The sequence below is a fragment of the Ambystoma mexicanum genome, chromosome 1p, assembly GCF_040938575.1.
Source record: "Ambystoma mexicanum isolate Mex_15411 chromosome 1p, UKY_AmexF1_1, whole genome shotgun sequence".
Taxonomy (NCBI): domain Eukaryota; kingdom Metazoa; phylum Chordata; class Amphibia; order Caudata; family Ambystomatidae; genus Ambystoma; species Ambystoma mexicanum.
The window spans coordinates 835,371,560-835,385,627 of NC_090921.1; the positions used below are offsets into that span (position 1 = coordinate 835,371,560).

A 14,068-nucleotide genomic window follows, 5' to 3' on the forward strand; every position below is an offset into this window, starting at 1 on the left:
ACCTCTGGCTGCCAGGCCATAAATTGAGTCCCCGTCGACGAAGGAATCCCCACCGCTGCTGCCTGAATAGTAATAGGCATCGTCAGCGATACCGGGGTCGACGAGCAAGTCGCCGGCACCGAGCCTTTAGACTTCGTAGCCGATTTCGTTGCCGACTTCCCTGCTGAAGCGTCTCGACTCACGGAAGACCTAGGACGGTCCCCTGAGGAGGATTTTGATGCCGCTTGCCTCTCCGTCTTAGAGGAGGAGGAGGACTTTTTGTGTGATGAGGAAGACCCAGCATGCTTCCCCGCATGCTTGTCCGCAGGGCATTTTTCGACAGGCCTCACCTTCTTCGAGGGAGGTTCCGACTTGCTCCTGGAGGCCGTGGAGCCAACTTCTGATGCCGGGTAGGCACCCGCTCCGTCGTTAAGCCAGTCGACCAACCTTCTTTTCCGGTCTTTAAGGGTTTTTTGGGAGAAACCCTGGCATATCTCGCATGTATCCGCCGTGTGGTGCGGGTGGAGACAGTAGATACAATCCATGTGGGCATCACCTTCATAGACTTTTTTGAGTCCACATGTCGCACAAGGACGAAATAAAGCTTTTCCAGACATATTTCTTTTTTTTTTAAAACGTAACTTTGCCGAAGCGAAAACACAACCTAACTTCAATTAGCAGTAACCGCGAGGATCCCACTACTTTGAAAGACGGTTGAAATCTGAGGGAGCGCGGGGGCGGGTCCTGTATTTATATCATGGCGTCCTGACGACGCGGGCGCGCATGATACAAAACGAGGTGGATAGGACGCATAAGCGTCGAAAAAGTTTTCCTACGGGAAAGGGTCTATATAATGTACCGGGGATTCCCAGCCTGACGACGGGGAATATTCTAAGCATGTGAATCCATGAAAGATCCAATGCTGGAGAGCATGGTTTACACAACCAGCATGTGTCTGCAAAGGAGCCTGTGAAAGTAAAGGATGGTCCTTTTCATACTGATACAACCAGGGTACCCAGATCTCTCCGCCCCGCCACATGAAATTGTGATTTCACTGTTCTTATCAGCCAAGACAATAATTAAGAGCAATTTCATAGGCTTACATCTAACAAGCTTGTCAAACAAATACCAACGTATTTGCAGTAGGGTAAATTCTTCTATTGTATTGGAGTAAAATTGAATGTTTTCTGCATTTGTCCATTTTGGAAATGGTGCACACCCCCCCACCAGCCCCAGACCCCCCAATTCACATTCCTCCTTGCTACCATGCTTCCCTTGGGGACACTTGCCACTTGCTCAGGGCTCTCAAGTCTGAATAGAAATGACCATTACAAAATATTTCAGCCAACCTGGGAAGAGTAGTTGTGGGGTGTTTGGCACCCTCTCGTCAGAAGCTCATAGGTCAAAAGGTGGGACAATAGCAGGTAGCACTATAAGGTCTCCCAATATTCCGGTCTACACTTTTTTACAGGCAGACTCCCAAGCTGTGAATTTTCCATATCAACAGGTCACATGGTTTCTGAGCGGATAGACCTGCAACCTATACTGGGAGTTCAGGTAATTTGTAATAGTGCCTAAGGAGTCTGAAGGTGGGGAAAGGGCTCATCGATACCCAAATTCTCGTTGAGCTTTTTCATGTTTTGATTTAGTTATAATACAGAGGTAACAATAAAGTGTTTTGAAATACTGATTCTATAGGCTCTCAGCAAGTAGCTGAGCAACAAAAGGCAAAGCCAACGGCTCAGGGACAACTGACAGTCTAAGGCAAACAACCCAGGTCCGAAGTATGCAGAAACCACACACACACACAAGACACTAGCTCACATAAATATATATTTTTTTAAATCAAGCTTTATTTTCAGTTTTACATTGTATACTTCAACATGAGTAAATCATAGTAATTTAGTATAATCAAATTGCCAATGACAAAAACAACGCAACAGAACAAAATAGCTTATATTTTTTAAGGAAGTGTAAAAAGGCAATCACTAAATATCATTACAAAAGACAATCAACAGTTTAGGTGAAAATACATATAACAATGTGCAAAACAGGAGACACATTATCCTACATCAATCTGAGCCTCAGCCAAATAACCTTCATATTTAAGTCATACATGAAACAAAAGAGCTGGCAAGTTTTTTTTATGTACAAAATCTCTTCAACTGAAAATATATAGATCTATATTTGTCTTTCTGTACAGGTTAGCATTTTGTAAATACATAAAAACATACAGCATCGATTTTTATTTTCAATATAGCAATTACAAATCAGCCCTAAGGCTAAAACAGCATTGTGAGCAGGTATCAAAAAGAAAAAACAGGAAGAAACTGCTGCATAGATTTCAGTCTGTCTTCTGACTGTTTAAAAAATGCAATATGCTTATTTTAAAAAAGTAACTCTGCTCCAGGTTTCAAAGAATAATACATTGTTAACAATTATTTTGTGTCCTTTGGACAATTAGTAACATTGTGAAAATATTCTTGGACGCTGCATATTTTTTTTAAGAGCAACCCATTTCCTTTTGTTTGCATTAAAATATTATTTGTGCACCGAGCCATTTGAAAGTAATTCAACAACATATGCTCAATTTTCCACATTACAATCACCACAGTATTGCACATGATATAACCAAATATGTCATTCATGCATAAGGGTCCTCAACGTAAAGAAGCTTAAGACCATTGATTCTTTTTGTTACTCACATCCAATTCCCTATTTTAGTCTATATTATACAATGTCATTCCAATAAATTCTGCAAATCCAACAAAGGGACTTGCCTGGACAGGAGTTGTCAGATGCATCTGACAGATCTAAGGAGGGTCAGCCATGGAGTTCCTAAAGTTCCTAAATTCAGGCTTCTGCATAATGGTCCAGGTTGCAGCAGTTGGCAAAAAGACGACGGTGCGTAGAAGGCAAAATATCAACCATGAGCCAAGACCACCCGCACTGTTCTGTGCCTATGCAGTTTCTTGGGGTACATCAAGCCTCACAAGCTGATGTTACAAAAGAACCACGTGAATAGAGGGATCAATGGACAGAAAGGGCAGGGGACTAACAATATGCAAGAGCTAGGGCCCGTATTCTGCCAGGAGAAGTTATTTACAAATCTAATTTGTAAAGAGTTTATTTTAACAGCTTCCTAATCATGCAGTGAATGCTTGTCCTTTCCCACATATCACACCTTTGTGGTAAGGTTAACTTGAGATTTTGACATGTGGCTAGTGACAACAGGGGTTGACAAAATTTATTTAAAACTTGTCGAAATTACAATTGTCAAGATTACAATATGTGACACGCCCTCCTAATGGGTGGAACTGTAAGAGTCTGTTGGCTAAAAAACCAAGAGCATCACTTTAAAAGTAATTTTTTCCAAAAAGCAAAGAATATTGAAGCCTTAATTTAAACAAAAAAGGTTTCCCAAGTGCAGTTATTTTTGGGAGAAAGGTTAAAGTAAATCAATAAGAGAGCAGAAAATATGCTCGTAACAGAGTGCCTTTACTGAAGGAGAGTGTTGCCTAGGTTCTTTCGACAACGCAGAGGGCTTGTTGATGCATAGCTTGCAACACTCACAGCATCACCAAAGTTTTATAACTTTTTAAATGAGCAGTGCTCCCCTTCTTTAGATATAACTATTCAAAATGTCTCTGCTTCAAGGAAGTTCATTGTTCCTAACCCGCTACTGAGGAATCTCTGGTTGATGGGCCTCTCTACCATCCTACTGGCTTAACTACTTAAAAGGGGGTGACTTTAAAGTCACCAAATAAAAACGAAAATGGGTTTCCAAAAATACTTAACAGGGGGAAAACTCCAACTTCTGAGGTAAGCACAGAGAATCAGTGACTTTGAGGTTGGCAGAACTTCAGTGCCGAAAAATTCAGGTGCCAGAAGCTTTTTACAAAATGTTCGTGAGAAAATCTCACCTACAGAACATCTTAAGGAAAGAGCTCAATGGCACATACTCTATATGTGAGGAGACCCTTTAGAACCTGGAAGTAGGACAACAACCAATCGACAACTAGCAAGAGAATATACAAGCCCCTTTCAAAGTCCATAAAATCGAAGTTGGTATGTCACATTTCCCAGTTGTAAATAATTTCAGAACCGCAAGATGGGTGAAAATAAGTAAAACATGAGATAACTTTTCTTGCAGTACTAATATTGACTAACGCACAGGAAAAAGGGAATTATTTTGCTTTTCTTTTAGCGAATGATTAATAACTTTAGCTGGTGCATGAATTATTCTGCAGCTAAACCCGTATTTAACTTTTAACCTTTGATGTAGCTGTTGAGTATGTGACACGCCCTTAAAATTTGAGGGGGTAAGGTAACCGCTTAGGTGAAGTAACTGTAAGGATATACACATTCCAATGCCTTCTAATGAATTACTCTTTAAGGATGTTCACAGAGCTTGTAGATTAGTCCAAAAAAATATTTAGTAAGTTTATCATTCTTTTCTCATATAGTTTGTATTGTTTTTTCTAAAGACAGTTGTAGCCTGGGCCTTTTGTTGTATGAAAGTGTTTTTGAAATGCATAAGAATTAAGTCAGGAACTAGGAATACCGTGTTCCAGGGAATGCCACTAGTGCAATGTCACACTAGAAGCAATGATAGAGTTCATAATGTAGTGGGAGGAAGGGACGTCTTGGCGATACCTTTACCATAGACACAGAAAGTTATCAATGTTTCATGGGTGTGCAAACAAAAACTGAACCAAGAAAAAAAAAAGGATACAACAAATACATGCTGCACAAATGCTTTCTTCACCAGCTTACACAAAATAAAGCAAATGTCGAATGAAGCACACAAAACGGGGAAATACTTTCAGGAATGGCTATCGAACAGACGTTTTAATTTAGGCTAAAAGATTCTTAATGTATTCCTCCATATATTTATTTTAAAAAATGAGGACTTCAATTACTTGTTCAATGCGCAGCTGGAAGGTCAACTGTGGCAAAATTCGCTCCTCTCACCAGCCACTTCTTGCAGTCTAAATCCAACTACTGGATGACGCACATTGGTACATTACAGCACCACCCAGTCAAGAATGCTCACATATCCACATGACCACTACATCTGAACTGCAGCATCCCCCAACTTTTAACCCCCTTGGAAACCTCACTGGAAAACAGATGGCAACAAAACGTTTTTACGAAAAGGCAGGAATGGAAACGCTCAGCCCGTCAAACTAAATGCAAGGATTGGTGCAATGGCTGACGACCACAAAAAGAAAACGACTCACGATCCACTGCCGTAAAGGGGACCAGAATACCATCAATTAAAGTTTCAAAAGATATGCTCTCCTCGGCCTCATTTTTCCAGTTAGGATAAAAAGCAAGACAGTCACAATATGTCTGATCAATTATCATATTAAAAGAAGTCAATTACTACCCAGCTTTACAATTTTCGTGCATTATTACTTTTGTTGCAATGCATTAAACTATATCCCAGAAGTCCCTACATTTAGCAAAATGGCATTTTCACTTGGTTTAAGGTTTGGGAATGTCCACCCACGTATGTTCACTTTTGCAAATAAAATGTGCTCGGGGTGTTCACCCGTTTATCCATTTCTTACCATTAATAAAAATGAGAGAGTGAGAGAGTGATGGCTCAGTAAGGGAAACAACATTAATTTATTTATTCAAACGTGGAACGGTTGGGTTGGCCATTTCCCTAACCTAGTAAAGTTTCTTTATTCAGCCATATCGAAAACTCTCGTAGGCAGGCCTGTTGAATTTCACACACTGGTCATCTTCAAAACCGGACTTTCCTATTTCTCCCTTAGTGGATTGCAATAGGCTCGTGAAGGCATTCTTTGATGAATATCCCCTCTTTCAACAATCAGATCCGAGTCGTTTCCTTCTTGGGGGGGTTTCTGACCATGTTATGACCATCATCATAGGGCTCATTACTTTTATACAAGTACTCCTTTCAAAAGAACGTTGCACTTCATGTAATTTCCTTTGCTGATTAGCCATTTGTTCGGTTAACCGTAGGGAGATGCCCTAAAATCACATCAACAGGTTCCTGGTGCACAGGGCAGATTATGCTTGAACATGGGAATACAGAGTTCTTGTTCTTTACATAAATACATGGAGTATAAAAAGTTAGAAAATATTCCGTATAAAAGGCAATCTGTCAGGCTGATTAAGAATCCGTTCAGAAGAGTTCTTGGAACGTAAACAATTCATGAGTAGGGGGACACTTGTGTTCAAGCTCTTAAGACATTGCTGGTCAGTCCATTGATAAATAAAATAGTGCTGGTTGAAAATGCTCTTGCACGTTGAAAACATGTCCAGGATTGACCTGCCACACAGACCGGTCTCACGTCGCAGACCTCAGATGGCTCTAATCTAAAGAAATGATATCCGGCCTGCCACCCGGAATTTCTGTTGTGGTGCTACTTATTGTAGAATGGCTCTCCCGCAGCTGGCTCTCCCGCAGCGAGGTTGTGGAGACTATACTGCTGATCCGGCTCCCAGATGTGCTGGATGCACTGTGGGACCCACCCATCACTGGAGCTAGTGGCGTCATGAAATGAGGCTGGGTGCCCCGGTACTGGAAGAAGTGGCTGAGGGGATCCTGCTCATCCAAGGACGTGATGACGGAGGGGCTGTAGTGCTGAGAAGTGAAGAAAGAAAATGTTTCAGCTTGGGACAGAGCGAAGGAATAAAAGCAAGAATACATCCCAAAAGCCTTCTTGCACCATCCCAACGAGCAAAGTTACAGCGGAGGCAAGTACATTTAAAAGGAATTGGAATAGGACAGGTTGTATACGCATTCCGAAGCTACACCTCTATAAAGAACCATTTCCTACCTTTCTCTACTCCAAGCAAATTCAGAAAAGTCAAGAGAAACTGTCTAAAACATTCCCAACAATTGTAAACAATTCATCCCTGTATCCAAAGTAGCGAGTGGTGCCTCACACAAGTACACTTGAACAGTAGGAAATAAATAGGTGGGCTCACTAGACTGCCATAGGGTCTATAAGTTCGCCAACGCATAAATGGGAACCTATGCCAGTTCTCAAACTATAGTTTGATGGCTTGTAAATTTACATCGCATCTCAAAAATGCTTCCTGCCGAGGTGTTTGTTATACAAATACCTATAACAATAACAGAAAAAGGCTTTTTGTGAGTTGCAGTTTTATAATCGGATTACCCACAACCATCCATCTTCTAGCTTGATAGTTTATAAATTAAAAATGTTTTCTCGGTCGGCATAATAAAAAATAATAAAATATGAATATCAATTTTGTTGGCTTAGAGATCCAAGTCCATAAAGAAAGCAATGTCTTTTCCAGAAAAGCATTGGTATATAAACTATGCCTAAGGTTATTTCTGGGCAATCTAAAAGTGGCCACTGCGACTTGCAAGTGGGTGGAGCGGTATGGGCAAGAGATGCGTAGATTATGCTCTAGTTCACAAAACTCGTGCCCACTTTTTTATGCAACGGTTATAAGGCTTTGCGAGAACAATGGTTTAAGACTATCTTTGGAATCCTACCTTCAGAAAAGTGCTACTGATTCATCAAACCGAAATCGTGCATGCTCCTATTGTTGGAACCCAGTATCTATGGAAAACCTGGGGACTAAAAGGAGGAAAACGTGCGTGCTGCACGAATCCTCTGCTCCTTGGTAAGGGGGGCCATATCCGATAGGGGTTTGTGATGGTAACCATTTTAACACATACATAAACACACTAATGCTCTTTTTGGTACCTGATTTTCACTCTGTAGGAAGGAAAATAAGTCGAGACCTAAAAGAAAGAAAAAAAAGAGGGATCTTCATTTTATTTTGGTATACACACACTAAAATGACAAACTAAGCATAACGATTAACTGATGAATGCCATGCCTGATAGATTCCCAATTCATGTGAACGTTTGATGAATTAATATTCCTAAATAGTTCAGGCTTGGCCGGATTAACTCATCGACTAAGCACATCACAGGCATGGTACCGGTTAAGGGAGTTTTGTACCACCCTTTGTTGAGGGTGCACAACAGCTAACCCTAGGAGGAAGGCTAAAACAACTGACAAGAAAGGTGTACCAAATCGCTCTTAAATGTGGCAAGCTTGGGAAGAGCGCCAAGGCAGAACTCTCAGGGATTTGGTAGTAGTCAGCACAGAGGTACAATTCGGCCACACACAAATCTAGAAAATACACACACTGGGCCTCATTATGAGTCCGGCGGTAACCGAGTCGGAAAAACCGTCAGGTTACCGCCGGACTCGCATTACCATTCGGCCTCCATGATTCCCGGAATCACCCGGGCATTACGACCCCGGTGACCCGGGAATTGTGTAAGTCCCCATTCCCATGGAAACACCGGCTCCGTCATAGACGGAGCCGGTGTTTCCATGTCCGCCTGCAGGCGGGTGGTGTTAAACCCGCCAGGTCAGACCTGGCAGGAGTGACCTCCCGCCTGCAGGACTCTCAATCAGCCGGTTTGAAAAGCACGGTGGTGGCGGTTTTACCACCACCGTTCTTTCCGGACCGCCAGGGTCGTAATGAGGCCCACTGATATACTAAAAATATCTACATTCTTAAAGTCACATATCAAACTATCAGTTCAAATACGCACTTCAGTAATACATAGTATTCAAAATATACCAAGTAGATTTTAAAACAGTAAAGTGCAAACAAGGACTCTCAATGTCTATATGTGGGTCCTTAACCAAGGTTAGGTACCCGGAGGGGTGGAGAGAACCAGGATACCATACAACCTAACAAGCAGGTAAGTAACTATGCGCAATCACAACTAAGTGAATTGTTCTAAAGACATATTCCAACCCTATTATATAGACCTGATGATCAGCACCTAACGCGTATGGGATTAAAAAGGGAAACAATTTGACCCAAAAGAAAATAGGCTAAAATCCCAGAGGCCTAAAACACAATTCCCTTCAATTTAGACCTCCTAGGGCCGGGGCCTGCAACCTGTGGCTCTCCAAATGTTTTGGACTATGAATCCTATGATCCCTTGCCATTGACCTTTTTTGGCTAGGGCTGATGGGAGTTGTAGCCCAAAGCATCTGCAGAGCCAAAGATTGAAGCCCGCCTTAGGGCATTAACACAGTATTAATACCCTGTCACCCATAATACTACATCAAAGCACCAACAAGATGGAATCATAGTAAACCTTGTTAAAAGCTTCCAAGAATCAAACATTTCAGTTGCAGCTGCCTTCCGGATACATTTTATGAGCAAATATATACTGGATGCATTTTCAAGTACTTTTACCATTCCAGAAAGGAGGGGGTGGTTTTACAAATGCATATAAAATTATAGGAAAGTACAAAAACAGTGAAACTTGGTACAGAGCTCACTGTAGCCCGATGGGATTCAGAAAAAATGTCCAGGCGTAGGTAAGTACCCCAGAGTCACTTTAAGGAGAGATCCAGTGTCTGTGCATAGTCCCATGGAAGTCAATCAGAAAATGTGGCCAAGACTCTCCTCCCAGGGATCTCTACCACAAACCATGGGGGCACCCAGGGTTAAATACCATGAAGAAAGAAAGAAAGAGCGAAAGAGAGAGAAAGAGAAAGAAAGAGAGAGAGACTCGAACGTCCGCCAGGGAAGCCCCGCAGCAACATAGTACCCGAGAGGGGAGCAGACGAGACAGAGAAAGCCTGCGAGTTACGAAACTGCTCGCGTACCGAAAGCAGAGCTGGACGCACAGCATACTGTTAGCCAGAGAGCGAGAAACAGATGGTAGTGGCATGACCATGGAGATCTCATGGTGGACCGCAGTCCCCAAAACTACACTGAACCCTCTACTGAGTTAAAAACCGCATAACGTCCAGATATAAGAGCCAGACGTCCATCCAGAAGGAGAATACAGAGCACGGCAGTTGCAGGAGTACGAGAAGCTGTGCAGGCCAACGACAGAACAAACCCTGTGGGAAGAGAATCTCCAGTGATGTTATCCCTGAGAATACCAGATAATGGGGAAAACGGGAGTCCCTGGAAGCAGCCGGGGGATCGTTATGGGACTACTCATACTCATCCCAGTCAAATTAATGAAAGTATAACATGAAAAGCAAGAGAACTGAATGATCAGAAGGAACAAGTTACCTACCTGTAACTATTGTTCTCCAGCATGAGTCTGGCATAGCTTCACAAGCTCATGAATATTCCCTGTCGTCAGGACGGGAATCCTCGGTAAAAGAAAAACAGTTTCACTTTCACTTACAAACTGTATTTCTCCTCTAAACCAATCACTGTACTCTGGATCATACTGCCCCAGCCAAGGAATGCCCTCTCCCTAAGCCCCTCCTCTGGCAGCCCTCTTCATATTTGGTAAGCATGTAAAGTGGCAGTATGACCACGAAGAGCCGCAGAGAGGTGGGAGGGAGGGTTCGCTTGTGAACCGTGCCAGACCCATGCTGGAGACCAATAGTTACAGGTAAGTAACTTGTTCCTTCTCCAGCATGGGGTCTGGCATCGATTCACATGCTCATGAATAAAGAATCCATAGCAATACAGCATTAGACAAACACGGGAGGTGTCAAGGCTCATCAGAAGCAATCATTCTTACCTCCGGAACAGACTCACCTTCAAGCGCACAGGTTGCGTAGCATGCTGGCTGACTCTGGACTCCTCTCTGGAATTCCTGTCGACGCAGTAGAATCTCGTGAAGGTGTGTGTGTGGACCTCCTCGTAGCAGCGCTGCATATGTCCAGCAGGGGCACACCAGACATTAACGGTGTCATCGCAGTGATCGCTCTGGTGGAATGGGCTCTCAGATGGCCGGGCAGTGGTCGGTTTGCCAACCGATGACAGTGCATGATGCAGCCGGAGAGCCACCTTGAGATGGAAGCCTTGGACAAGGCCTCCCCATGGTTCAGCGATCTTGGGTTGTGATGCCGGATTGCGCCTTCTTCCCTGGTGAGCAGATCTGTGACCACTGGCAGCTTGACCGGAGGCGATGTTGACAGACTGAGAAGGTCCAAATCTGCCTCCGCCACGCCAGTGCAACGAATATCATCCTGCATCTGCACTGTTTGAGTTGATTGATGACTCGCAGCAGGAGAGGCAATGGCAGGAACGCGTTCAGGAACATGCCTTCTCATGGGAAGGAGAATGGGTCCCCCATGCTCCTCGGCTGGTGGAACCTGCTGGCAAATTTCAGGCATTCGGAGTTCCCCGCTGACACAAACAGATTGATGTGGGGTCTGCCCCACTTGAAGATGAGGTCCACCTGATCTTGCCTAAGTTCCCACTCGTGGCAGGAGCGCAACTCCCTGCTGAGGGAGTCACTGATCGTGTTTTTTTTAAAAAACTTTTATTTTCAGTTGGCAAAAGTTAGTAGCAGCTCCAAACAGTAAGCACTTACAATCAGGAAATAATGCATCTTACATGTCATTACACAGTGATATAGGATGCACAGCGAAGGATACAGTGCGTACAAGGTACGGTAGCCGCATCATGGCTCAGTCCTAGTATTCGTTCCAGGTGAAGTGGGGGGTCCAGGGCCTCATCGGCACGTTTGTGAAGGTAGCTACAGAATGCCTTCCATACATTTTTGGGGCATGAGGTCCCTGGTAACAGCACAATGTACTCCTCCTCACATGTTTGAGTCCAAGTGAGTACAATCAACCACATTGTAAAGGTAGGTGGAGAGGGCCGTTTCCAAAACTGCAATACACATTTCTTGGCCACCATGGTGCTTATATTCAAAAACTGACACCTTCTTGACATCGTCATTGTCCCAAACCCCGAACAGCACACCCAGAGGGTCCGTGTCCACCACAGTATCCACTATCTCGGAAAGAACCTCCAAGATCTCAGTCCAGTAAGTATTCAGCCTAGGACATGACCAGAACATAACATGTGTATATATGTTCAATAGTTTTTACTGCATACACCGGAATTTGAAGTTAAGGGAGACCTTACGTGTGTGTGCGCACATCTTTTTCCATAGGCCATCCGAGATCTCAAGGCCAAGCTCAGCCGCCCATTCGTCGCGGGCTCGGACCGGCTGGTCCGGGTACTTTGTCAGTAGCATTTCATATATGAGGAGACCAGTCCATGACTCACTAGAGTTGGCTATATATTGCAATTCAGGCATTTCAGGGGGCTCGTCCGGGTATGAAGACCACATGGCGCGGACCGCCGCACGCAGTCTGTAGTACTGCAGCATCTCCAAGGCGGCTATGGGATGGCCGGGTCGACACGTTTGTGGAGTCATAAATTTACCCTCTGGGAATAGTTCGGATAAAGCCAGGTATCCCAATTCCTGCCATCGGCGAGACAAGAGTTTGTCATGTTTGGGTTCAAGCCCGGGGAAGTCCCAGATGGGGAGTCATCTATAGTATGGTTGCGGGTCTGATGACACGGGACATTGGCTAAGATATACAGGAGCTTAGGGACCAATATCATTTTGAGCAAGGACAACTTCCCAGCCAGCGACAGAGGTATGGAGCACCATCTAAGCATTTTAGACTCGAAATGTTGTGCAGTTGTAACGTAATTATGGATAAACAGGGACGATCTGGACAGCGACACCTGTACCCCCAGGTACTTGATTCCATAAATTTTGAATAGTTAATAGTGAAGCCCGAGAACGTTCCAACCTTCGTTATGTCCTGAAGGATAGAGTTCAGGTGAGAGGCCGGGTCCTTAATGTATAGTAGTACATAGTCTGCATACAAGGAGATTATTTCTGGGGCGCTAGTTAAACGTACACCCTTCCGAGAATGCCTTGCCCTGACAGTCTGCCATTGGCTCGATAGCCATTGCAAATAGAATGGGGGGGGAAAAAGGGCATCCCTGTCGGGTGCCTCTAAGTAGGGGAATAGATGCCGAGGTCATGGAGTTGACCAGTACTCTGGCAGCGGGACTTGTATACAGCAATTTAATATATTGTATCATGGAAGGGCCCACTCCCATCTTGTCAAGGACCTGCCACATATATTTCCATGAAACGAGGCTGGAGGGCTCCTTAAATAGGGAAAAGAACGGCAAGCAGGAAGGCACCAGGTGGGCGGGGCTTGCTAAGTGGTGAAAAAGAGCGGCAACCAGGAAGGCACCAGGTGGGCGGTGCTTAGGCCAGGAGACCTAGATCCACTTTCACCTGCTCCCCCAGCTGCAAAGGAAGAGAGGCTGAAGGGCTCCTTAAGTAGGGAAAAGAGCGGCAAGCAGGAAGGCACAAGGTGGGCGGGGCTTAGGCCAGGTGACCTAGATCCACTTTCACCTGCTCCCCAGCTGCCATGGTAGTATCTTTCTCAGCGTTGTATTCGAAAAAATGTTTTATGTCAGATAGTATCTCTGCCTTAAAGACCATGTCTAAAAGAACTTCCGACTTGAAGCGCCAGGTGGAGCAGGACGGCGGGGCAGGCCCCAGTTCGACCAGTACCGTCACTGGAGCAAGGTCAGACAGTGTACGAGTGAGTATTTGAGAGTCTACATCCCGTCCCACCACATTTCCTGACACCAGGAAAAGAGCTATCATGCACCGAAGAATAGTAGGTATATTCGCGATCCAGGGGGTGAAGGGTCCTCCATACATCCTGCAGGCCAAGTAATTGGATATGTAAGTGTAGTCTCCCAGCAGCTCGGGATAGAGCACTGGGTGCTGTTCCCTTTCTATCCAGATTGGTATTCAATATCAAGTTCATATCTCCACCCCAGATTATTGGGACCCCAATGTACCCCATCAGTAGGGAAACCACAGCACCAAAAAAAATCAGGGGTGTCCACATTTGGGCCATAAGTTTCCACCAGTAAGTACTCAGCACCCATCACCACACAGTGTAGAATGACATACCTCCCCTCGGTGTCTATATGGCTCCTCTTCAGTGTGCATTAAACTGACTTATGCACTAGCGTCAGAACCCCTCTAGATTGTGTGGAATAAGTTGTGTAAAACATTCTGGGCCCCCAGGAAGGTGCTATATATGATGCAAGGTGGCCCTGGGCATGGGTTTCCTGTAACAGAATCTTCACGCTGTGTCTTTGGGCATACGCTGTGATCCTACAAGCTTTCGTGTAGTTCCCTATCCCCCTGACATTCCAGGACATTATTCGTACGGCCATGACTCTATCTCAAGTCACATCCCAGACGTGCAAGGCTCGTGCAGCA

The 14,068-nt window shown here is 44.4% G+C and overlaps 1 protein-coding gene across 2 annotated transcripts in view; it reads right to left on the minus strand.

The window, feature by feature from the left end:
- Positions 1-1,810: 1,810 nt before the first annotated feature.
- The window catches only part of PIAS3 (protein inhibitor of activated STAT 3), a 588,108-nt gene continuing 575,850 nt past the window's right edge, over positions 1,811-14,068 (minus strand). For both annotated transcript variants that reach the window (XM_069652797.1, XM_069652796.1), the window contains 2 exons: positions 7,701-7,738; positions 1,811-6,601 (listed from right to left, as the gene is read on the minus strand). In XM_069652797.1, coding sequence (XP_069508898.1) covers positions 6,329-6,601; positions 7,701-7,738 — 311 coding nt within the window. In that variant the 3' untranslated portion in view covers positions 1,811-6,328. The remainder of the gene's footprint in view (positions 6,602-7,700; positions 7,739-14,068) is intronic.